The sequence below is a fragment of the Plectrocnemia conspersa genome, unplaced genomic scaffold (genome assembly GCF_051122295.1).
Source record: "Plectrocnemia conspersa isolate PC_06_02 unplaced genomic scaffold, ASM5112229v1 ptg000013l, whole genome shotgun sequence".
NCBI lineage: Eukaryota > Metazoa > Arthropoda > Insecta > Trichoptera > Polycentropodidae > Plectrocnemia > Plectrocnemia conspersa.
In genome coordinates, this window is record NW_028277177.1 from 7,676,462 (window position 1) to 7,700,013 (window position 23,552).

The window sequence follows — 23,552 nt, forward strand, 5'->3', positions numbered from 1 at the left end:
ATTTTTTGAATGAGTACATCATTAACTACGAATGGCCTTCCACTATTTTATTAATAAAAATCACTTCGTTCTGCTTCAAATTCACAACACTATTTCACCTGTTGCGTATATACAATAAACAGAAACAACTTGACAGTGAATTACAGCAGTAGTTTATTCGAGCCCTGGCGGCAGCAGACTCAAATTTTTATTTATAGAAATGTACCACTATTAAAAAACTGTGCCCAGTTTTTTAATAGTGGTACTGGTCATAATTTATAATTAATAATATTTACATATGTCACCGGTTCCCAGACCTAGAGTCTGCTGGTTATTAACACTTACTTGTAGGTATTCATTACGTCTGATTGACCCAGTTGGTCCAGAATTATCCCGTTGTAACGTATTGGGCTTAACGCCTGTCGAGTTATAACGAAAGATTAAAAATAATTATAATAATATGTAGCTATAAATATAAATTAATTAATTATATTTTATTATATATATTTTTAAATCTCATGAAGCCAAGGATTTGTAAGAAAATATTTAAAGTAACCTCAATGCAATAATTTTCAGCGGCAGTTTCTCCTTTCCCTCAGAAGAAAACCGATTTTCTCTTATAAAAAGAACGTGGATGAAATTGAATTGGTGTAACGTTGGATGATTCTGTTTTTAGGAGCGTATTTTCGTTCTATTCGTGAAAATTTTACTTATGTACACGACTGAGCCTAAGCCAGTTTATCCGAACCGCGATAGCACAGGTAGGAGAACGGAAGCTCGACTAGGTAATTGCTAACATTTCAAAACTCGTAAGCCTTATGCAACTACTGAACTATGGCTGGCTATTAACATAACATTGTTGCGAGTGAGATATGGATCATTTCCATTTTCACTAGTATTGTACCCTTACTTTTCACTCAATTCCTCATCAAAAAGTCATTTATTTTTTACTACTATTTCCTTTGCCATTTTGATAAAGTTTGTCTGTTCATAGCTTCATTGCAAGATACAGAAAAAAATTCGATAGCAGTTTCTTTTTTCGCACAACCATTTTGAACATACATTGCAAGCATAACGTTGCTATGAGTGAAGCATGAATTACTCTAACACGTCACGCAGACCCTAACAAAAACTGTTTTAGTTATAAAATTGTTTCTACGTTTATTATCCTTTAATCTTTACTTTCTCACAATATACCTCACATAAATTCATATAAAATATTAGATAAATAATATACATATGTAATTACAATATAAATTTTAATAAAAAAAAATGTTGAATTTAATTAAATATGTTTTTTTTATTTTTCGATAAATATTAATCATATTATAAATGTTAATTTAAAATCATGAAATAATACATATTTTAATTTGATTTTTATTTTAATTTTGTAATTTTCTTTATTTGATAATAACCTAAGAATAAGTTTTATTACGAAACTAACATTACTGGACTTAATGTTGATAACTGCTATAAAATAATCCAAATAGCAACCAGTGGCGTCATTGAAATTAACAATATTAACAAAATTCCATAAAAGAATAGCATACCACGTGACCAAATGCTGGCATGTAATAATTGTTTTTATATGGCTAGGTTTAATATAATATATATAAAATAATATACATGGTTACTAAATTAAACTGCATTTTTTAAATCAACACATGGTAATATAAATTTGTGCAAATGTATATGATTTTTTTAATTTGCATGCATAATGATATATTCAGCTGCCGCGATAGACATTGTATATATTTATATACTCGTCTTGTTTATTTTTTAATGGAATTTCGAATACACTTTACTAATTTATTACTAATAATATTCTTATTAAAATATAAACTATGAATACATACTCATATTTTAATGAACGAGAAATACTTATGAATCATACTTTAAATACAAAATCTGTGGTCATCACTTATGCTTCGGAATCGGAAGAAATAGAAACAAAGGATAATATATGTAAATTGATCGTGAAAATTAGATTCATTACTCTAATTTTATTTTTCTGGTAACAATCGTCGCGTCAATAGCACAATTTTGTTGTAATTCTGTGAATTTAAAGAAAAAATGTTTATTTGATATGTATTTGTTTAGCATCGTAAACTTCTTTTAGAAGTGGTGAAACAATCATTTATAAAATGTTGTGATTCAGTTATTCTTAAAATAAATTATATTATAAAAAAAATCTTATTATTTTTTAGTTACAAATCAATTAACAATACATTTACTTTAAATGTGGTCATCTTGTCGTCAATAAAATTAATAATCAAAACGAAAAATATATTGTTTATTATTTTAACTACTTCCTATTTAATATTATTGAAAATTAAATAAATATGTATGTATTATAAAAGAAGTATATGTATGTAGAATCGAATCGGACAGTATTTTTTTCATTATATGCTCTTTTAATAATTTAAAATAGTCCGAGTGTATAATATAATTACTATCAACTGACCATTTATAAAAGTTACTGACTATTTATTAAAACTACTGTCTTTTTAATTAAATTACTAAACAAAAGGAAACCAAATTACTGACCCAATAAATAAAGACTTTAAAATATCAATTTTCAGGAGAAATTTAACTACCGTTAAATTACTATTTTAAATCTGTTTTTAAATTTAACTACCGTTAAATTTAAAAACAGATTTAAAATAATAAAAACAACACTTTAAAAATTACTAATAATGTAATACCATTACAAGCATTTAACGACTTACTATATATAACAATTAATGAACATTTATTAAAATTATTGACCGCTCAATTAAATTACTGATCCAATAAATACAGAACTTTCAATACGATTGTATTTTATTATAAATCAGTTTATATTTCATCTTAGTGGAAATACACATTTTCTCAATCCTAACATAATCTTAGATTTAATATAATTAACACAATATGTTTCTGTTACGTATGATTTCAATTACATTATGTTTTATTATATTGTCTCACCTAAATATACACGAGAAAACATAAATTGCAAATAACAATTAATCCGTAGAATTTCATAAATAAATGAACATAGATTTAAGAATCAGAATAAATCTGAATATTATATTCATAATTATTATTAACTAATTTCAGGAATAATATTGAAAATTACTTATACGTCAATAATAATAAAATATTTATTACTTTTGCGTGATAATGATATTAGTTTAATAGTGAATAAATATTTTTATTAATATTTCCCCTTACTTAAAAAATATATATAAAATTTTCTGTATAATTTTTGTGTTTAGACCAAAAAACTAAGCATTCATAATTTGCGCTTTACCGAATGATGTCGATAAAACAGTCCACGATAAACGTCAAAAGTGACAGTTCACTAATAGGTAACCGTTTTATCGACGAGAGCGATAAGAATTGCGAACTTGTTGAACTATCAGTTGTATGCCAACAGTCGACCTTTAGACTGTTTTGTACAATAATTTTGCACTACAAAGATGGCTGAAACAGACGGAAACAATATTTTGGCACAGGCCCTAAAGGATCAGGTAAATTTATTAGATTAATAAGGAAACTTTTAAGTACAAAATATATAATAATAAGATCTTTATATATGTATCGAACTTATTTTTATCTATATTAAAATAATATATTAATGATATTTAGTTTATTTTGATATATTATATTTAATTTGTTTGCAATATATTAACTATATTTCGTCGCTAATCTTAATCCTTGTACATAACAAAATAATCTCTTAGTTTCGTAATTGATTGTTCAGTGCATAATCTAAATTAAAAACGTTATCAATGTTATGTAATTAATAATGTTTTTCCTGACTTATAATTAATTAAAAAGTATTATCATAGGGCTTGGAATATGTTTTCGGGATTATCGGGCACCCCGTTATTGAATTATCAATGGCAATGCAATCTGTTGGCTTGAAGTATGTCGGAATGAGAAATGAACAAGCCGCTTGTTACGCAGCACAAGCTATTGGGTACCTTACAGGTAATAAAATAACATGTGTATGTACATATATAATGTATAAAACATAAGCATATAATTCATTTAAATAAAGGAAAGCCTGGAATTTGCCTCGTCGTTTCTGGGCCTGGTTTACTACACTGTTATGGAGGAATGGCTAACGCTCAAATCAACTGCTGGCCGCTTTTGGTGATCGCTGGTTCGACTTCAGAAGATCACGAAGGGATCGGCGGATTCCAAGAATGCCCACAGGTAATTTATATAGTATTAATAAATTGAAAAACAATTTTATAACATATATTTAAAGGTCGATCTAAGCCGTCCGTATTGCAAATACTCGGCAAGACCACCAGCCGCAAGTTTGATCCCTCAACACGTCGAGAAAGCAGTGAGATTTTCCATGTATGGACGTCCTGGCGTGTCTTATTTAGATTTTCCAGGCACTCTTTTACGAGTATGTTTTAATTTATTATATACATATGTATTATTTTATATAATAATTAAAAAATACTATTATAGAGTGTAGTTAGTGAGGATTCGGTGCAAAAGACTTATACGTCTCCACCTCTCGAAAGAAGTTTTCCAGCACCGTCCCTCGTGAAGCAAGCTGCTGATTTGCTGTCGAACGCTGAGAGACCTCTAGTTATCGTTGGAAAGGGCGCTGCGTATGCTCGAGCCGAGATGGCCATCAGAAACATGATTGAGAAGACTAATATACCATTTTTGCCAACACCTATGGGTATAAACATTATTTTTATTATACTTATTAATTCATTAATATACCAACATGCTATTTACATTTAAATTTCATCCATAAGGTCAATAAGAAAAGTTATTGATTTAATCTCAATGCTTCATTGCAGATCAACTTTCTTTATGAATTTCTTATTTAAATTCTAACCATTTAATATAAATTCCGATCAATTACTATAAATTCTGACCCAAAAAATACGAGCCATATAAAAACATTTTTTTATAGAAATTATATAACTCACAGGAAAGGGTGTTGTTCCGGATAATGCTATACAATGTGTAGCTTCGGCTAGAACGACCGCTTTACTTGATGCCGATGTAGTGCTGCTACTAGGAGCGAGACTCAATTGGATCCTGCATTTTGGAAGAACTCCACGTTTCTCAAGCCACGTCAAAGTCATACAGGTAATATTTTCACATTTATCACAAAATATTATAAAACATATTAAACAATTTTATACTTAGGTTGACATTTGTCCCGAAGAACTAAACAACAGCATTCTCACTCAAGTGGCAGTACAATCAGACATATTGCCTTTTGTCGAACAATTGACACAAGAGTTGTGCAACAGAAAACTGAAATTAAACATGAAAGCCAATCCATGGTGGGATTCTTTGAACAAAAAGAGTGAAAAGAATAAACTGTTCATAGAGGTAAAATTGATTACCGGCATCTTATTTACTTGTAAATTAAATATATAATTCATAATTATAGCAACAATCGTCTATTACGACTCCACCGCTCAACTATTACGCAGTTTTTAAAGTAGTACAGAATACAATTCCAAAAGATTGTATTATTGTAAGCGAAGGGGCTAATACTATGGATATCGGTCGTGGAATGTTGCTAAATACAGAAGCGAGGCACAGATTGGACGCCGGTACTTTTGGAACAATGGGAGTAAGCATTATTTGCATAAGATAATAATCTCAAACTATTTATTAAATTATTATTATTATACAATTAAGGTTGGATTAGGCTTTGCGATTGCTGCTGCTTTTTGGTGTAAAGATAATGCACCGAATAAAAAAGTTGTATGCGTTGAAGGAGATTCTGCGTTTGGATTTTCAGGTATAAGCACATAAGCACTTTGTATATTTATATATTGTCGATTTAGAAGATCGTCACAATATAAAATAGTTATTTTGAATATTTTTATATGAAATAATGGTAAATACAACAATATAGTACGTACATATAATATATATATAAAAAAAATGGCGCAGCAGAGAAACGGCGATTATGAATATTAATTTTTCTGGGAACTGCTGGTTAAAGATAATTTAATTACCAACACAGCGTCCTAACATTTAGTAACTATGAACCAATAGACATTAAGGTATATTAAAAAAATTACGATTGTTTCGTGGCCACTCAACAGTTATTTCGCTGCAGCGATTTTCGGTAATTCTATTATAACATAAATTAAGAACTAAAAAAACTTAGTTCTTAATTTATATCATAATAGATCAATTAGTTTCGTTAAATATTTGGACAGGTGTTTATGATACATTTTGCATAAATAATTTAGCATTTTATTTGTTATTGAACTTTATAATCACCTGTTTTTTTGCCGCACAATTTACTTATGTTTTTGAATAATATTTATAAGGACAATATATAAAATAGTTTTCTATAAAACGAATTGTTTGTGCATTACTGTTTGGAAAGATTAAATGCGAGCAAGCATCGGTCAGAACAGTGAACAGTGAACAATGAATAACTCTCGGCAACGAAGAAAATTTACTTTACATAAATGCACAAAGAATTCGTATTATGGGACAAAATATTTATTTAAATGCACATATCTCTTAAAATAATTCCCTGTTAATCGCACCCAATATTTACTATGTTATGTTTATATCATATTTGATATGTTGTGTTGAACAATTAGGAATGGAAATTGAGACAATGTTCCGTTACAAACTTCCGATAATAATCATTATTGTCAACAATAATGGTATATATGGTGGTCTTGATGGAGATAGCATGAAAAGTATACAAGAATCTGGTGATATTGCAAATGTGTACGTATATTACCTATATAGCATTTATCATATGTATATATATATAATATTTTTTAACATGTACAATTTTAGAACACCACCCTTTTCACTATCAACTGAATTTCACTATGAAAAAATGATGGAGATGTTCAACGAAAAAGGATTCTTCGTAAGGACGGTGGAAGAAATTAAACAAGCGATCGATAAAAGTCTTAAAATCAACGATAAACCCAGTATCATCAACGTTATAATTAGCCCTAGTGCTGATAGAAAGCCGCAGAATTTTAACTGGTTAACTGAATCAAAATTGTAAATGATATATTTTATATACTGTTTTTATATTATGAATAAATAATCAATTTTGAAAAAATATTTTAATTTTACTTATATTACACTTAAATCATCATATCAAATAGAAGGTTCATCGTCCATTTCAGTTACTTGCATAGGCAGGTTTGCTTTAATGTCTTTGTACTTTTGTACTATTTCATTATTCGGTAGTACTTTTAACATATTTCCAAGATGTTTTGTCGATTCTATGCCCTGTAAATACATATTTAAATAAGTAACCTGTACAATTTAAAAAAATACAAAATCAAACAATACCTTGGTAACAGCAGTGTCGAAAGATCCCTTAGATTTAACCATGGTGTTAATGCTATCCAATTCTGCTTCTCTAAAAGTTATTGAAAAATAAAATTGTTATCATTAAAACATTGTTAGTAGTCAAAATATGAAACATATGATAATCGTGTAACGAAATAATGATAATACGGACATTAAATACTCCAATTTAATTATTTCTCTGAGTTCTTGCAAGATTTTAGTTTGAACATCGTCACCGCTTGACATTTTACTACTGGTAAACGTCAACCGCGCTTTCAAACGGCGCGAAGCGTTGATGGTCGTGGCACCAATTATTTCGACCATAGCCTTACTTATATTTTTTTTAACACAATCAAAATATTATAAGTAGAGGACAATTTAAATATGTTTTATATAAAATAATTGTTTCATAAAACAAAATGTTTTTGGATTACTGTTTGACAAATTAGCATTGGTCAGATCAGTGATTAAGAACCAGTTCAGTGGTAAGTGACGAGAGTGAGTGAGAGATAGGAGCATACGGTCAACATGCTTTTATCTCTCAGAGGGAAACTATCTCACTGCCCGCGCCTGATTCTTTGCAGAAAGCTTATCTTGTGTTCCTTTTCTCTGTCCAAGCTGGGCAGTTGAAAAGCGCATAGGCTGCGTCGTTGGGTTCGTATTCGGAGCAGTACACCATGGGTATATTGCCCAATTATCTAGTTTTTGTGTATTGACACACATGATTTCCTTTTACCTTTTTTATTAATATAATACGGAATTTTTATACACGATAGAATTAATTATTTACTTATTTTCATCCCTGTTATATAACATATATGTATATATTATATACCTATTAGTAATATATTAAAATATTTTTAAGAGTTTAGAATTGCGGACAAATCATGAAACTTTTGGCGCGATTCTTAATGATATTTTTTGCTTGGTTTATTGAGTAGTTAAGCTAGCAAAGCATACAAAATTACAAGTCTTATTATTGATTTTTAAATAAGTAATTTATTTTTAATATTGTAATACAGAAAATAAGAGAATATAACTCTAGGAGCTTTGATTTTTTAATTGGTTAACCCACTTAAGATTTACACGAAAGTTTAAAACGTAATGTGAGATCTAAATATGTTACTGTTTTTCCAACCGATTATTCCTTTATATTTTATATAACTAATCGACAGCAAGAGCTTTTTTCTTATATATAAAAAACATAACTGCGACGCGTTAGTGGGGTTTGTCTTTTTAGTACTGTGGTACATGACGTTTCACAATTTGCGTTTGTTCGTGGTATATGACGGTGCGACTCGAATTGATAGCCCTGGGGTAACGAATCGTTCACTTCTCTTTACTTTATACTAAAATGTATATTTACGATGTCATTTCGTCACATAATCAACCATTTTTCAATCATTAAAATTGTGTTTTATCTATATATCGCTCAACAGATCGGTAATATTGTTATTTACAAGCAACTTTCCAAAAACTCCAAATATATTCATAATAATAATTATGAATACCATTAATTACCGCAATGTAGCAAAAGTTACATAAGAGGCTAAAAGTTATAAATAGTTTATTTCTATTATTACGATTTCAGCAACATTCCATTAAAAAATGATTTTATTGTTGGCAACACTAAAAGTCGAACTGTCATGTTCTGTGAAGTACACATTACATTGTTTTGTTTCTGCTTCAATCAATGTTTTTGCAAAAACTATTTTTAATATTCGCGCATAATGGTGAAAAATTGTTGTGTAAAAAACTGCCCATTTAAAAAGAGGCCTAAAGATAAAATGTCGTTTCATATGTAAGTTCTCTGTCAGATTACTATTTATATGATGACGAATTGCATATGAAAATCTCATATAAATATAATTAGTATTTCATGTTTTTTATGTATTTAAATTACAGGTTTCCAACTACTAATGCTGTACTTCTTCAAAAATGGATTGATTTTTTGGAATATGGAGATGATTGGAAACCCACGAAATATTTAACAATATGCAGCGCTCACTTTCTACCTACCGATTTTCAAGTCAACACAAATCTATCAAGATTGAAAGCCAATGTTATACCGACAATCAAATTTATTAATGAAAATGATAATAAAAACAAGACTAATATCGATTTGGAAATCATTCCCAGTGAAGACATTATATTAGAAGCAACGGGGGATATTAATAAAACTTGTAGATTATGTGGAAACGAATTTAGATCGGATTTAAAGCATATATTTGAAAAAGATGACGTGTTTGCTTTGCGAATTCAAAAATGTTTTCAGCTTTTGATATCAAAGAATGATGTACTGCCACTATCTGTGTGTCAATATTGTGAAATTAATCTTGAAAAATTTGAACAGCTTATATCAAAAATTGAACAGACCCAGAAGGTATTGATTAAAAGATTTTGCTCAGTAAATATGAGTGAAGCAGTAACTGAAAGAAGTTATAATGATGAACAAAATTATGACAATATGACCATAATGGAAAGTGATTCAGATACTGCAAAACCATTAGAAATCGAAAGTAGCGATAAAGTAATCATATCGAATGCAAATACAAATTTCACTAAACGAAATTTAATTATGAAATCGTTAATAATTAATGAAGGTAATCCAATACCTAACTATCAAACAGCAACGATAAGTTCCAAACACAATTTTGCATATCAGAATGTTTCGTCTTTTACTCCGACTCATAAAATGCTACATTTAGAAGATGTTCCTTTTAGAATTCCGATTAAAAAGGAACTTATGACACCTTGTGCCGATAAAGAAATAAAAGCTACACCTTCAAGCCGAAATATTAACAAAAAGATTGAAATTCTAGAAGACATAAAGATTGATCCTATACAAATTGACTTCAAATCGTTTAAACCCAGACAGGAAGAAAACGTCTTAAATATTCAAAACGTTAATCCACAACCGCAAATAGTTAAAGAAAAGCCAATTGCTAAAGTAGTTAACACAAATAAAAGCAATACGATTTCAACAATTTTATCAAATAGCACTGTAATTTGTAAATTCTGCGATGAGAAATTTATAAGCAAATACGCTCTAAACAACCATGTTAAATATTTATGCGAAAAGAAATGCAATACTGAAATTAAAAAGACGACAAAATGTAACATGTGCAAAAAGGCTCACAAAGCAAACCACAAACATTTGTGCAAGAAAAAGATATCATTGTTAAAAGTTAATGTGTCATAATGAGTAATTTCTATCAAATTATTATTCATATGTCATTTGTTTAAATATTTATTTATATTGTACTTAAAGCATAAATGAATACCTGATGTCGTACAAAGGTCGTATATCTATGAATATATTTTAAGTGCGTATACTACAAAATATAACTATGTGCATGTATTTATTAACATTTAAATATATTTATAAAAACATTTTTTGAATTTAATTATTTTGAAATATCAAGTTTAATTTCTCATTACGTTTGCAGTAATATATATGGATGGCATTATAAAGCATCACTGCACTATTCAATAAACTTAACTAATTACCATCATTTAGCTATAAAAGATTCTTTTCATTAACCACTTACTGATATAATGTTATAAGGAATACAATTAAAATAATAATTTATTGCTGGTTATATTTTTTTATTGTATTTATATTACAATACAACAATGCAATATTAAAATTAGTTATAATTTAAGAATAGACAGAACAAGCGTTAGTCACATTTTATACAAGTGACTTAATTTAAAGCCTGAGCTATTAATAAAAATTGTTTATTAAAAAATACAATCTTAATAGAATGCAATTTTCCCTAAACTAAAATTTATTCAATTGTTCTACAAAAATAACAACTCTGTACGAACTATGTATCGAAATTTACGGAAAGATTGTGGACAATTTCATCGTCCTACTGAGCGAACAATCCACAATGTAGTGAAAAAATATTAAAAGACTGGAAGCGGTAAGACCTGTGCATCATTATAACGCTCATTCAGCCGAGAATTTTGCTACTGTAAGTGAAAGTGGCCGAAAACCTGGAATTGTCGATTCATAGCTTTTGGGCTTTTCTTATGGCTCCTTTGGCCCATTTTGCACTTAGACTTGCACCTACACCTGTATAAAATTCAGATAACAAGATCTGAAACCATGAGACAACAAATAATTTACGCAGATTGGGTGCTAGAGCAGCAAGAAGTTAATACTGATTTTTCAAAGAAAATCTTCTTTTTGATGAGGCATATTACCACCTCTGGTATTTAAAAAATAGTTTCCAAGCTTTTTTAAAGATATATTCGGATTTTTTTAATCGAACATTTGATGTATTTCATTAATTATGAAAAATAATATTCATTTAATTGCGCCTCTTGACCTTTTGCAGCAGCCGATCCTTTCGATAACTTTTTCGTACATCGGATGTTGGTTTTTATGTGCGCAATGTTTAGGGTTTGTCGGCGTAGACATGACTATTAGCGTAACACCACAAAAATATCCAACGGCGTTAAATCGCATGATCTTGACGGTCAGTTGACGTCACCAAAATTTGAAATAATAATACATGAGGACTTTTCCCGCAAAACTTCCAAAGTTAGACACGATGTGTGGCTGCCTTGATGGAATATCATGTGTTCCACAATAATATCATCAATTACTGCCAAAAATAATCAGTTATCATGCGCATATAGCGCTCACCATTAACTATTACAGTTCGACTTTCATTGTATTCAAAAAAGTTAGGCACAATGACGCCGCCTGAACACAATGCGTACCAAACAGTCACTTCTTGGACATGTAATAGTCTTTCGTGAATTACATGAGGATTTTCCTCGCCCCATATGCGACAGTTTTGCTTATTAACATATTCAGAGAGGTGGAAATGTGTCTCATTAGAGAAGATTTTTTTGAAAAATTAGAATCATCTTCTTGCTGCTCTAACACACAATCTGCGTAAATTATTCGCTGCTCATGGTCTCTGGGTTTTAGTTCTTGTGTTATATGAATTTTATACGGGTGTAGGTGAAATCCAGGTCCAAAGTGTGCAAAAAGAAGCCATAAGAAAAGCTGCGAACAATTCCGAGTCTTCGGCCACATTTTCACTTACAGCAGAAATATTTTTGGTTGACCGGGCGCTACATATCTTACCCTATCTCCAACGCTTCCTTGGAGATAGGGTAAGGATGCTGCACCACGTTTAATATATTCCTTTATTGCACAAATTTTATAGCTGTACCTTGAAAATAATTTATAAACCTTTACAATTTAAACTTAAAATTAACGCGTGTGCTGAGTAAGCACAAGTACCGCATATATGAATATAAAAAAAAATATGAGAAAGATTAAGATACGTATTATGTAAATATTCTAAAGCAAGCATAAATATATTCATAAATTATTTATAAGGCAAAGCAATAAGATACATTTTGGTTTAGTATAGAACGTGCAGATATATTTATATATAAATTTTGAAATTAAATTATAGATATATTTATATATGTGATACTATAACATGTGTTAAGATTATTTAGTAAGAGGGCCAAGTTTTTGTATTTTTTAAGCTTTCGTTGTAATATAACATGTGTATGCCCAATGCGTTACAACGGGATTAATCAGTATCAACAGAGTCAATGACATCTATATAATTAATTGTAAATTATAATTTACAATTATTTAATGTCAATTCACAGCTTGGTTCGGTTTTTAGTAATAGCGCACTTTTATTAATAAAAACTCGAGTCTGCTGCCGGAGACCGAGCCCGTAGCCTTCGGGTTACTAGTTCATACCTTACGGACTACGCTGTTGCAATATCAGTATGTAACCAGTATTTATAAGTAATTAAGAATAACAAGATAAACAGTCTTATTTATGTTTTTTCTTCTCTTAAACGCATTGCGCCACAGAAATTACGCCTAATAAAAAGTTCACCAGTGAAAATTCACATATACCTTTTAAAAAACATTAGTCAGTCAATTATTATAATATTCAAACGCCCAATATTCTTAATTCAAGTTACTCGAACATAAAGCGAACTCGAACTAAGCTATTTTATAATATTAATTGCATCGATCAACATGTTATTGCGGTCATTATATTCCGCCAAACTTGGTTTTAGTCAACCAAACAGGTGATCGTGTTCACAAATCGACATGACTACAGGTAGATCATGGGATTTGTGTCATCATCGAGTACCAATTTCACATTGTGTTGCCGGAAATACGCAACCACCGTGCGTCCGCAAAGTTCGCCTCACCGATTTACTTTTTTACTTCCAAGGTTATCCGATGAAATATTTGTGGTATTAATGAAAAATTCATTACCATTCGCAAAGTGTAATTTTCCACAGAAAGCGCTAACCATAATTTATTGTTACGCATTTAGGATGATTCATCGAACTGTGATACACTGAGATGACAAATGTACTATAGGTGTCTTATCGTGTTTGCGGTTTTTTGTTGAGTATTATATAAAGCTTGTGTGAGACACATTCTGGTCATACTGTATCGAAACTACTAGTTTGGCGCGCTTCGCTATAGCAAGCCGGGGCAGTGCCTTTTTGAAACTCCTCGTAGATGGTGGACATTTACGCCCAACGTTAAAATGTGAGTCTTTTCACGAATAGTTAATTCATTTAGTCGTTTTTGTGTATTTGGAAAGTTTAAGCTACAGTTATGTATTCAGTTTAACAAAATAATGAAAAACAGTCATCAAATGAGCCATTTTTCACGACGCCGCGCCGCAGAGGTAGAGATACCTTGTCACTTTTTGCGTACACGCCTATTTTAGGAGTACCTTTTTTACGTTTACGGTATAACTACTATGTTTCGTGCTACATACATTTGTAGATACAATCTTGTGAATATTTGAGTTTATGCATAATTTAACCCTTTACGTTCGTATTTTTGTTATGATTCAATGAGTTGTCTTTATTATTATTGAGTATAAATGCTATACTAATACGCATTTTTATTCAAAAACATATTATTTAACTCACAATCTTAATGAATAAAATATGTAAATATATTAATATATAAATTCAATGAAAAACATTTGTATTAACTTAACTTACAAAGTTCCGAATTAACTGAAATATTTAAATATCTAAATTTGTATAGGTTTTCCAATTAATTAATTAAATCAAAACAAGGACATATTAACTCACAAGCGCAGTTTTTAGATATTTAGGCATTTGCCAATTTATTGTTATTGCGATAATTGTTTTTGCGCCCTCCTATTGACCAAAATTCGGTTTGAATATACTTTAACCAATATTTTCATATAAAAAGTCTTTAGTAATATCGGTAATGATAGCCAACATATTTTTAAAACATGTAAACAAACTATGGTTCTCTTTCGCTTATTTCCTCCTGAGAGATAAGTTAGTTTAATTAGTATTTTGAACTTGGCCTAATGAAAGTTTTAAAACTGTAACAAGTTTTAAAACTTTCATAACGTGAAGCTGGGTTTGGTTAATTCGTGTAGGTTAGGTTTGGGTTTGAACAGCAAATGGACGTATAAATATGTAAAATTTATATTACATACTTATATTTTATATTATATTATATTACTACATATGGTAAAGTTAAATTTTATTTACTAGCACCTGCCAGATAAATTATATTTTTACTGGTAAAAATATATATCTACCGGTGAAAATGTATTCCGATACAATTTCACTGAAATGACATTTTTTTTTAAAAAATTTGCTATATATTCGAGACTGTTTTTTCTAAATTTTCTTTGAGTGATAACAGGAGAATTTCTGATTCAGAATCAGGAAGTTGGCCAGTCAATGGTCGTTTCTTAATATTTCGATTTAATTATGATTCATAGTATTTCATATTTCATTAAATGACATTCATTTTTCTGGCCAATTGCCTCTACTTGTCTCCTCCTTAAATGTCCCTGATTTTATACTTATTATTAGTAAGCTTGTGCAACCTTATAAAATAAGCCTCACAACAGCTAATACATGCAAATACAAGATTCAATAATAATAAAATATTTTTCATTTGAAAAATGTGTTTTTATCTATTGATTTTGACAAATAATACGGTTGACTAATTAACTATTGTGTCGTTTCATACTTTTGATTTCGAATTTCACCAAAGTAATTAATATGTTTCGAAAATATTTCCTATATAACCTCTGTATATAAACATATGTATATACTATATACATATGTTCATGTATATATGTAGATTTGTATGCAATTAGACGAGTTATCGAGTATTCATTGCCGTTACCTTCTAAAAGGTTGTAAGAATGTACAAGATAACAATATAAATGCTGTTATCTAAATGTCATTAATTATAATAAAAGTATTAAAGATTAATTTTGCAAAATGAGTTTACTACTCATTTAAAGAAATTTACATACCTAAGATTAATTGTCACTTTTACAAACCCATCCATAATATTTTTATTCATTAAAATGTTTAATGATTTCCAAAATGCTTATCATTGACAATTTAGACTTTCATGGAAAATACACGAGAATACCTTTTTGACAGGTAGTTTTGAATTGAAAAATTATTTATATATTATGCAAGTACTTTTGAAAAAGTAGAGTTGACACATTAAGAATAAGATAAGGAAATTTCATGTTATATGTATGTATTAAAAAAATTTAAATAGTTTTTATGGTTCCTTTTTCATGTACGTGTTTCAATTTGTAGAATAAATGTTTTAAATTTATAATTATTATATTTTGTTTTTTTTATTATTAAATATAAAAAAAATAATAATTTGGGCGCTAGTATCCCGAACTCTAAAGTCGGCGCACAAAAAACTCGAGTTTATATACCTATTTAACCCAATTTTCAAAGCACATTCAAGTCATAACTTTACAGCTCATGTATCAAGCGATAATATCCACCCATTGTTTAATAAATTTCATGGAACCTACATATGTTTCGCATGTATACAGTACATACATATGTGCATGCATCACATGATTTAAAACATTAAATAAACTGAGCAAATATTTTTTGAGCTTTGTTAATTTGTTTAAATGTTTAACACCTTGTTCGAAAATAGAAAAAAATATACAATATTTAACTGTTGAATTCGACGTATAGAAACGCGTGGTATATCTACGCTCGTATATACCAAACTTTTTTTATCTTTTTGGATAACGGTACACCGCAAGGCGACGCTTCTTATTATTCGTTTATAAGTGTAGTATGTAAAACTTTTTAGAGAGCTTGAACCCACGAGTTTTCCACCTGTTGGTAACTCGTCAATCTATCACACGTGTGACAAATTAACTATCGGCCTAATATGACTCAGACTTAGAGCAAAGAGTCAATGAGCTAAAATTCAATCAATTAGATCTTAATTTTTGAAAAATTTTCGCCAAACAGACGTATAATTTGATTACGCTCATAAGAAACGTGTATATAATAGAAAGGAAGACGCGTCAGAATTTCCCAAACTTTCTACCATTGTTTTGTAGTGCATGTTTATAAAAATCGTTTTTGAAATTGCATAATCTCTTTGTGTTTACGTTACAATAAGAAAAAAGTTTTAGTTTTCATTTCGTTCGCCGGTTAAGCTCAGAAAGCGACCGTTTTGAGTATGGAAAAAAACTAGAATGAACGCTAGATAGTATATTTTATGTACCTATGAATCGAACCAAGAATGTTGTTTGCTATGAGAAGCCGGTGAGCTCATGCTGCATTACATCACACAAAGGTGGGCTGGTCTAACGAATCACAGTTACAACGACGTGAGGCCGAACTTCACGTAATATTTTTTACGCGGTAGTAAACGAAGTTGTTTTCTTGTATTATTAGACTGCAGAATGATCTTAATCAATTTAAACCACGATTCTTGCTCAAATTCGCAACATACAAATCAAATTTACACTACCAATACAGTAATTATAATAAGGAAATATATTTTTAGAAACACGTTTGTTATATGCGTTTAATAATCTTTTAACTTTACTGTTTATTATTGTATATCAAGAGTAAGGGGTTAAAATGCCAAGGAGAAATGGACTTTTCTTCAGTATAATTGATCACGATAGACTAGTATAAACTAATTTTCGAAAGACCAGTGTCCGAATCCCATATGTACTATAATGTGTTTCAATTTCTATCGTGTCTGGTTAATTAGAATTAGTGATTACTATATAATCATACTTTGAGTATAAGTTTTCCTAGATTTTACTAATCTCACGGATGAATACCGTGATGAATAATTGAAATAAAATTGAGCTATGTCGTGCTTTGTAACATATATTGATTGAAAGGTGTAAAATAGTTTATAATTAATAAAATTGATGTCACTGATATATGGACTTTGAATTAAGTCTGATGTTTCATTACTTACTCAATAGTTGTTAACTATGTTCACACCGTTGTAACTCATTGCGCTAACGCTTGTCATGTCACAACGGAATATTTACAATAAATAAATAGCACATTCACAGAGATTAAAGAAATCTATACTAACCATATTTTATAGCAATGGATTTAAATCATTACTCGGTAGACGAGTGCTTTAAGTCACTGACTATTGACCTGAAAGACCTGGGTTCTCGAATCCCATACGGACCTTAGTGTTTTTAAATTTATATCGTGTCTGGGAGATCGGAATTAGTGATTATTATATTATTTTAATAATGATTGATCATCACAAATTAGGTTTACCTAGATTTTCCTGATCTCGCGGATGAATATTGTGATGATTAATTAAAATTGAGCTAAGTCGTACATATCTGGTATTGAAAAGTCTCTAATAATGAGCTAAAACAGCTCACAGAAAATATCTTATATATATTAAAATTAAAAATTAAATTATTGTTCAGCATGAGAATTGGAGAACATTAGTTTAAAATTATTATTATATTAGTCACTGATTTCATTGATTTCATTGTGGTGTTTTACCATTTACTCACTTAGTAGTTATTGTTTGTGTTTACCCCATTGTAACGCATTGGGTTAACGCCTCTAATGTTACAGCGTAAGATTGACAATAATTTGATAAGTATATAAATAAAAATAATATATAAAACAGTAACAATAATAACTATATCTAGACCTGGCGGCTATTATTTCGTACTTCCCGCTCATAATCTCGCGCTTAGCACTCGGAATCTCGCGCTTCCTGTGACATTTACCTTCAGACTATAAATAAAAATGCTATTATTAAATAAAATTCGCACTTGAAGCTCATTCTGCAATTAATTATTTTACTTCACAATGTCATTGTTTCATCGCATAAAATAAATATATGATTCAATTAAAATATAATAAATACATACACGGTGAAAATATGGAATTTAATACACAACAACTCGTGACCTCAATCGATTAGTGTAAATATGAAATAAATTGAAGGCTTAAACTTATCGATCGTGTATTGGTAAAGTTATATAATATTTTTGAAGCTTATTTCTTGTCAAATTGATGGCGTGTGTCACTATAATGATCCTTAAAAGTATGACAGTGATATATGTATGCATTTCATATGAAAACAAATATAATACTAGCAATCTGCGATGATGTTTTATATACTTTGTATAGCAAATTTTATATTTGGTCGATAAAAACAATATTACTAATATAAAAAAATATGTTACTCAAACACATCTGTGTTTGAATTGATGTATTAATAAAAAATGTCGTACTTAAGCAATATTTATGTACCTATTATTAATTATTTATAAATAGCCACAATGTTATTACTTCAACAATGTATTTCTGAACTTCATAACTTACTCTTACTAATTCATTCAACTTCAAAACTGCAAATTTGCAATTAATCGCGTGCTTGCGCCATACAAAAATACCCATAGTCGACATTTCTATCCCCTCTCAAATATTTATTGGTTTGCCTCCGGATATCCGGAAAATGCACAGACAAGTGAAATCGTGCGATTGCTTCGTCTATTCGCTTGCTTATTAATTTCTTCACTCACGGACGTAGACTATAGAATTTATAATATGTTGCCATTATAAATGAACGAGTTTTCATACTTCTACATTTATATTATCACCTTGACGCTGTACTTACATAAGCGACAAACTAAGAGACTCTTGCATTAATTTGCAATCATCTTAAATTATCTGTACTGTGTCATGTCATCTTATTACTCACGAAGAATTGCTACAGCAGTTAAAATTAGCATATTCCTCATTCAATAAAGCGATGACGTAATAGTTATATTGTTGTCAAAAATAATAAGTATGGCATATCAAGAAAATTTGGTCTGCTAATAATTTACAGCAACTATTTCAGTTGAATGTATTAATATTGTATAAATATTTATAAAGTCTTTAGCCTTTTTTAACTACAAGCCATCTGGATATACAAGGAGTATTAGGAAAGTTACTATACAAAGTTAGTCACAATGAAAGTGATATTGTATTTTTAGCTTTTATCTATCATTAGTATCTTTGTATATAAAAATTATAATTATCTAACTAAAAATTGTTATAATATTTAAAGTTCTTATATACACACATTTTGAGGAACTGGTAAAGTAAACGAGCCGGCTCTAACGTGATATGTTTTGCTTATATTCGAGCATATGAACCACATACCCATGTACCTAAACGTATAAAATGAATACATTATAAATATATTTCATTATTTAGCATTGCAAATTTACAATATTGAAATGTTTTTTAGATATCGATAGCTTTCACCACATTGATTTAATTTAACTAATCACATTTTATTTTCAGATTTATAAATAACCATGGATATCAAAATCAGTGGAGTTCTACTTACCCTATTCAGTATTGTAGCGCTGAACTCAGTATTGGCTCAACGGGACGGATACTGTCTTACCAGTGACTACGAACCTTATTTACAGTTTTCGACTAAAACAGCATATGAATTCATAAAAGGAAAAGATGACAGCCATAACTTAGTTTCTGGTATAATCCTTTTAAATATATGCAAATAATATAACATAAATTCCATAATTATAATGCTCATTTATATATACAGAATGTCAACCGGTGATGTTTTGGTCGTTGAATAGACATGGCACTCGGTTACCGGGTGTGAAAACTATACAAGAATTACCGAAATTGCTCAAAACACGAGATACTATCATCAACAACTATGAAATAAAAAGGACAGCGCCGGATCATGTAAGTTATATTCTTTTAAATTTATATAACGTTGTGGAAGCGACAGACGTCACTCAACCCCAGACCGAAATGGAGTATTGCTCTAATGCAATGCTCTTTTCGAGCTCATAAACGCTTATTTTATTTTAATATCATTTTATTAACATTTTCAGGGAAGATTATGTGATCAAGATCTTGAAAATCTTAAAAATTGGATTTGGAATCAAAACTACACTTCCAATTTTGCCAGTGACTTAACATATCAAGGATATGATGATCTTAGATATTTAGCTAAAAGGTGGCAATCCAAATTTAGGGATCTCTTGCCTATTCAGTTTTCTTCGAGACAATATTTGGTATGTATTAAATAATATACATGTATTAAATTTAAAACATTTACTAAATTAGGTTTATTCAACAGTTTAAATATACAGATACAAGACGCACAAAAGACAGCTTCCGTGCTTTTGTTGACGGATTATTCGGAAGAGAAGCTTTTTCTTCAGTACAATCTGAAGTTTCCGGCGGAAATGATTCCATTTTAATGGTAATAATATTATTTACATTTCAATCCCACATGTTTTTGAAGTATGTATTTCTATAATGTTTTTTATTTTAGTTGCATGACATATGCAAAGCATGGATTTCAGAAGTTAAGAATAATCCCATTACCGTAGAACAAATAAACCAGATGAAAAGTAAAGAAGAGTACAAGAATGTGAGTATAAGAAATACATATGTGTTAAATAACCATTAATTAATAATATTCAAATTAATGCTTTGATTTTAGTTGATTAAAAATGTATCATCTCATCTTGGATTTAGATATCCTATGGAAGAAAATGATATTAAAAACATGTATGACATGTGCCGTTATGACAAAGCTTGGGAAATCAATAAAAATTCACCATGGTGTGCTGTAAGTATTAAAGAATTAAATATTCTATAGAATAAGAATTAATATGATATTGGTTTAAAATTATCTTACTAATTACTTACAGGCATTCACCAAAGATCAACTTATGCTGTTAGAGTATTTAGAAGATCTTAAATACTATTATCAATTTGGATACGGAAGTCAGTTAAATAAAAAAGTTGGATGTACGCCTTTAAAAGACATGATGAATAGATTTACAAAATTGATTGAAAATCCCAGTATGTATATTATAATGTAATCTGTAAAGCAATTTATTTCTTCAAATAAACTAAAATATTAATATTATTTACAGATCAAGAACAACCGAAAGCAGTCGTGTACTTCACACATTCCAAAACCATACAATCATTTATGACTGCTCTTGGAGTAGCTAAAGATTCAGTGCCATTATTGGCTGATAACTACCATACACCAAATATTCAACAAAGAAAGTGGAAGACTAGTTTGATTGATCCATTTGCTTCTAATATTGCTGCAATTTTACACAAGTATTAAAAAATAAGTTATATGCATCTTTAATATTTATAAAATGCATTAATATAACAATATACATTTTCAGATGTCCGCGAGATAACGATTACAAAGTTTTATTCTTCTTAAATGAAAGGCCAATAGATTTCAGCGATTGTCAAGTTGGATTATGTTCTTGGGATCTGTTGAAAAGTAAATATGGTAAAGCTGTTAGTGATTGCAATACGAATTTCTGCTTCAAAAACTCAGCAATCACTTACAATAAATTTAATATGAATATAATCATTGGATCTTTGATTATAATATCGCTCAGCAAGCTCTTTAGTACAAATGCGTAAGTTACAAGTAATCAAATAAAATTTTGACATGATCTCCTTCTTGGCAAAAGAGTAATTGTCACAATGTATTGATATAATCAATAGATTTATGTTTGACTATGCATTTCCATATTGATATTATTATGTAAAAAGTTTTATGTATATAGTTGAAGTGTGTATGGTTGGTGTATGGCGTTGAATGTTTGATGTTATTTTTAGATTTATATTTAGTTGTTGATTAGATTGCCTAAATTTATACTTTTAATTTAAATATTATTTAAAAGCTGTATGTTTAAGCAAAGCAGAATATTGTATTATATTATATAATATACAATCACCACAGTACAAATGATTATTTTCAATAAATCTGTAGTATATGTTTTATTTTTTGTTACCTGTTGATATTCCAAATAAAGCTATACAATTTTATTTTATTTTTTATTTTACATCCATAAATAATTGAATAAATAATATTTCTTATTATAATCTGTATGAAATCATTAAATATTTAATATGAACTTATGAAATACAAAACATTAATAATTTTAATAAACTTCTTATCAATTTTAATAATGTATTATAAATAGAATAAAAAGTTTCATTTTGACTAAATAATAGAAATTACCATTTTCCGCTAAATTATTTTAACCGAAATACAAATTTATATTATTTTACGATACTATCTAACATATATATGTATTTTACCGATATTTCATGAGATACAGTAGACCCCCCCCTCCCACCTAATAACACGGTAAATTGGGAACGTGCTATTTGGGTGCGTGTAGTCGAGGACTAGAAAATACTCATACTATGTTTTGCAATACGTACGTACGAATCAGGCGCATGTGGTGAGATATCCTCCCTTTGACTCGTTCGCACATAAAGTAACGGGCACCCAAATAGTACATCCCCAATTTACCGTGTTATTGGGGAGTCTATTATATATAAAACTTCTAGCCAATGGCGCGTGCTTTTACGACGGACGGTAAGGTCAATATCGAAAGCGATTGTATTATGCGAATTTGTAGTACCACGATACTCGATTAATTTACTCGTCAACATTTATATTACAATAATAGTAAATTTTCACACAACAGGCGAAACGGACATAAACAGTTAAAGCTGATTAAGGGCTGATTTACACGTTGCCAGTTGCTGATTTACACGCTGCCAGTCGCTGGCATCCAGTGACCGGCAACCTCGACTGGCATCGTGTAAATCAGCCTTTACACGATGCCAGTCGTCGTGCCAGTTGAGGTTGCCAGTCACTGGATGCCAGGGGCTAGCATCGTGTAAGCGCTTAACGCCAGTCAATGAAGAAGCCAATGCGTTACTAGCACGCCAGCAGTTGGTAGCTCCAGCAGAATAAATATTTTTGTTTTCATCTCCCCTTTTCACCACACTACAGTACTTACGCAATGTGAGTGGCGCTTTTTCTCAACAATAGTTCTTCCAGTTGCTGGCACTGTGTAAACGGT

General features: G+C 29.7%; 4 protein-coding genes across 5 annotated transcripts; 3 read left to right on the plus strand and 1 right to left on the minus strand.

The window, feature by feature from the left end:
* The first annotated feature begins 3,059 nt into the window (after nucleotides 1-3,059).
* Hacl (2-hydroxyacyl-CoA lyase) lies at nucleotides 3,060-7,060 on the plus strand. Its single transcript, XM_088202269.1, has 12 exons — nucleotides 3,060-3,150; nucleotides 3,237-3,491; nucleotides 3,813-3,954; nucleotides 4,025-4,182; nucleotides 4,238-4,384; nucleotides 4,450-4,669; nucleotides 4,928-5,088; nucleotides 5,149-5,337; nucleotides 5,399-5,584; nucleotides 5,653-5,755; nucleotides 6,579-6,711; nucleotides 6,784-7,060. Exons 2-12 carry the CDS (start codon nucleotides 3,441-3,443, stop codon nucleotides 7,001-7,003), a joined length of 1,710 nt encoding a protein of 569 aa, XP_088058395.1. The 5' UTR covers nucleotides 3,060-3,150; nucleotides 3,237-3,440; the 3' UTR covers nucleotides 7,004-7,060.
* Nucleotides 7,050-7,639, minus strand: LOC148227177 (uncharacterized). The gene is made up of 3 exons (XM_088202270.1): nucleotides 7,469-7,639; nucleotides 7,297-7,366; nucleotides 7,050-7,233 (listed from the first exon to the last, which is right to left on the minus strand). Exons 1-3 carry the CDS (start codon nucleotides 7,618-7,620, stop codon nucleotides 7,099-7,101), a joined length of 357 nt encoding a protein of 118 aa, XP_088058396.1. The 5' UTR covers nucleotides 7,621-7,639; the 3' UTR covers nucleotides 7,050-7,098.
* An 891-nt stretch (nucleotides 7,640-8,530) lies between these two features.
* On the plus strand, nucleotides 8,531-10,690 carry LOC148227178 (uncharacterized). Of its 2 annotated transcripts, none has more exons than XM_088201719.1 (2): nucleotides 8,531-8,613; nucleotides 9,202-10,690. In XM_088201719.1, the coding sequence occupies exons 1-2, from the start codon at nucleotides 8,582-8,584 to the stop codon at nucleotides 10,496-10,498; spliced, it is 1,329 nt and encodes a 442-aa protein (XP_088057845.1). In that variant the 5' UTR covers nucleotides 8,531-8,581; the 3' UTR covers nucleotides 10,499-10,690. The 2 variants fall into 2 exon arrangements, with proteins under 2 accessions (XP_088057845.1, XP_088057844.1); XM_088201718.1 differs by lacking the exon at nucleotides 8,531-8,613 and adding an exon at nucleotides 8,897-9,097.
* Nucleotides 10,691-13,799: 3,109 nt separating this feature from the next.
* On the plus strand, nucleotides 13,800-22,500 carry LOC148227179 (multiple inositol polyphosphate phosphatase 1-like). The gene is made up of 10 exons (XM_088203038.1): nucleotides 13,800-13,858; nucleotides 19,954-20,148; nucleotides 20,222-20,367; nucleotides 20,520-20,702; nucleotides 20,768-20,893; nucleotides 20,966-21,064; nucleotides 21,137-21,265; nucleotides 21,348-21,501; nucleotides 21,576-21,771; nucleotides 21,843-22,500. The coding sequence occupies exons 2-10, from the start codon at nucleotides 19,968-19,970 to the stop codon at nucleotides 22,090-22,092; spliced, it is 1,464 nt and encodes a 487-aa protein (XP_088059164.1). The 5' UTR covers nucleotides 13,800-13,858; nucleotides 19,954-19,967; the 3' UTR covers nucleotides 22,093-22,500.
* Nucleotides 22,501-23,552: the final 1,052 nt, after the last annotated feature.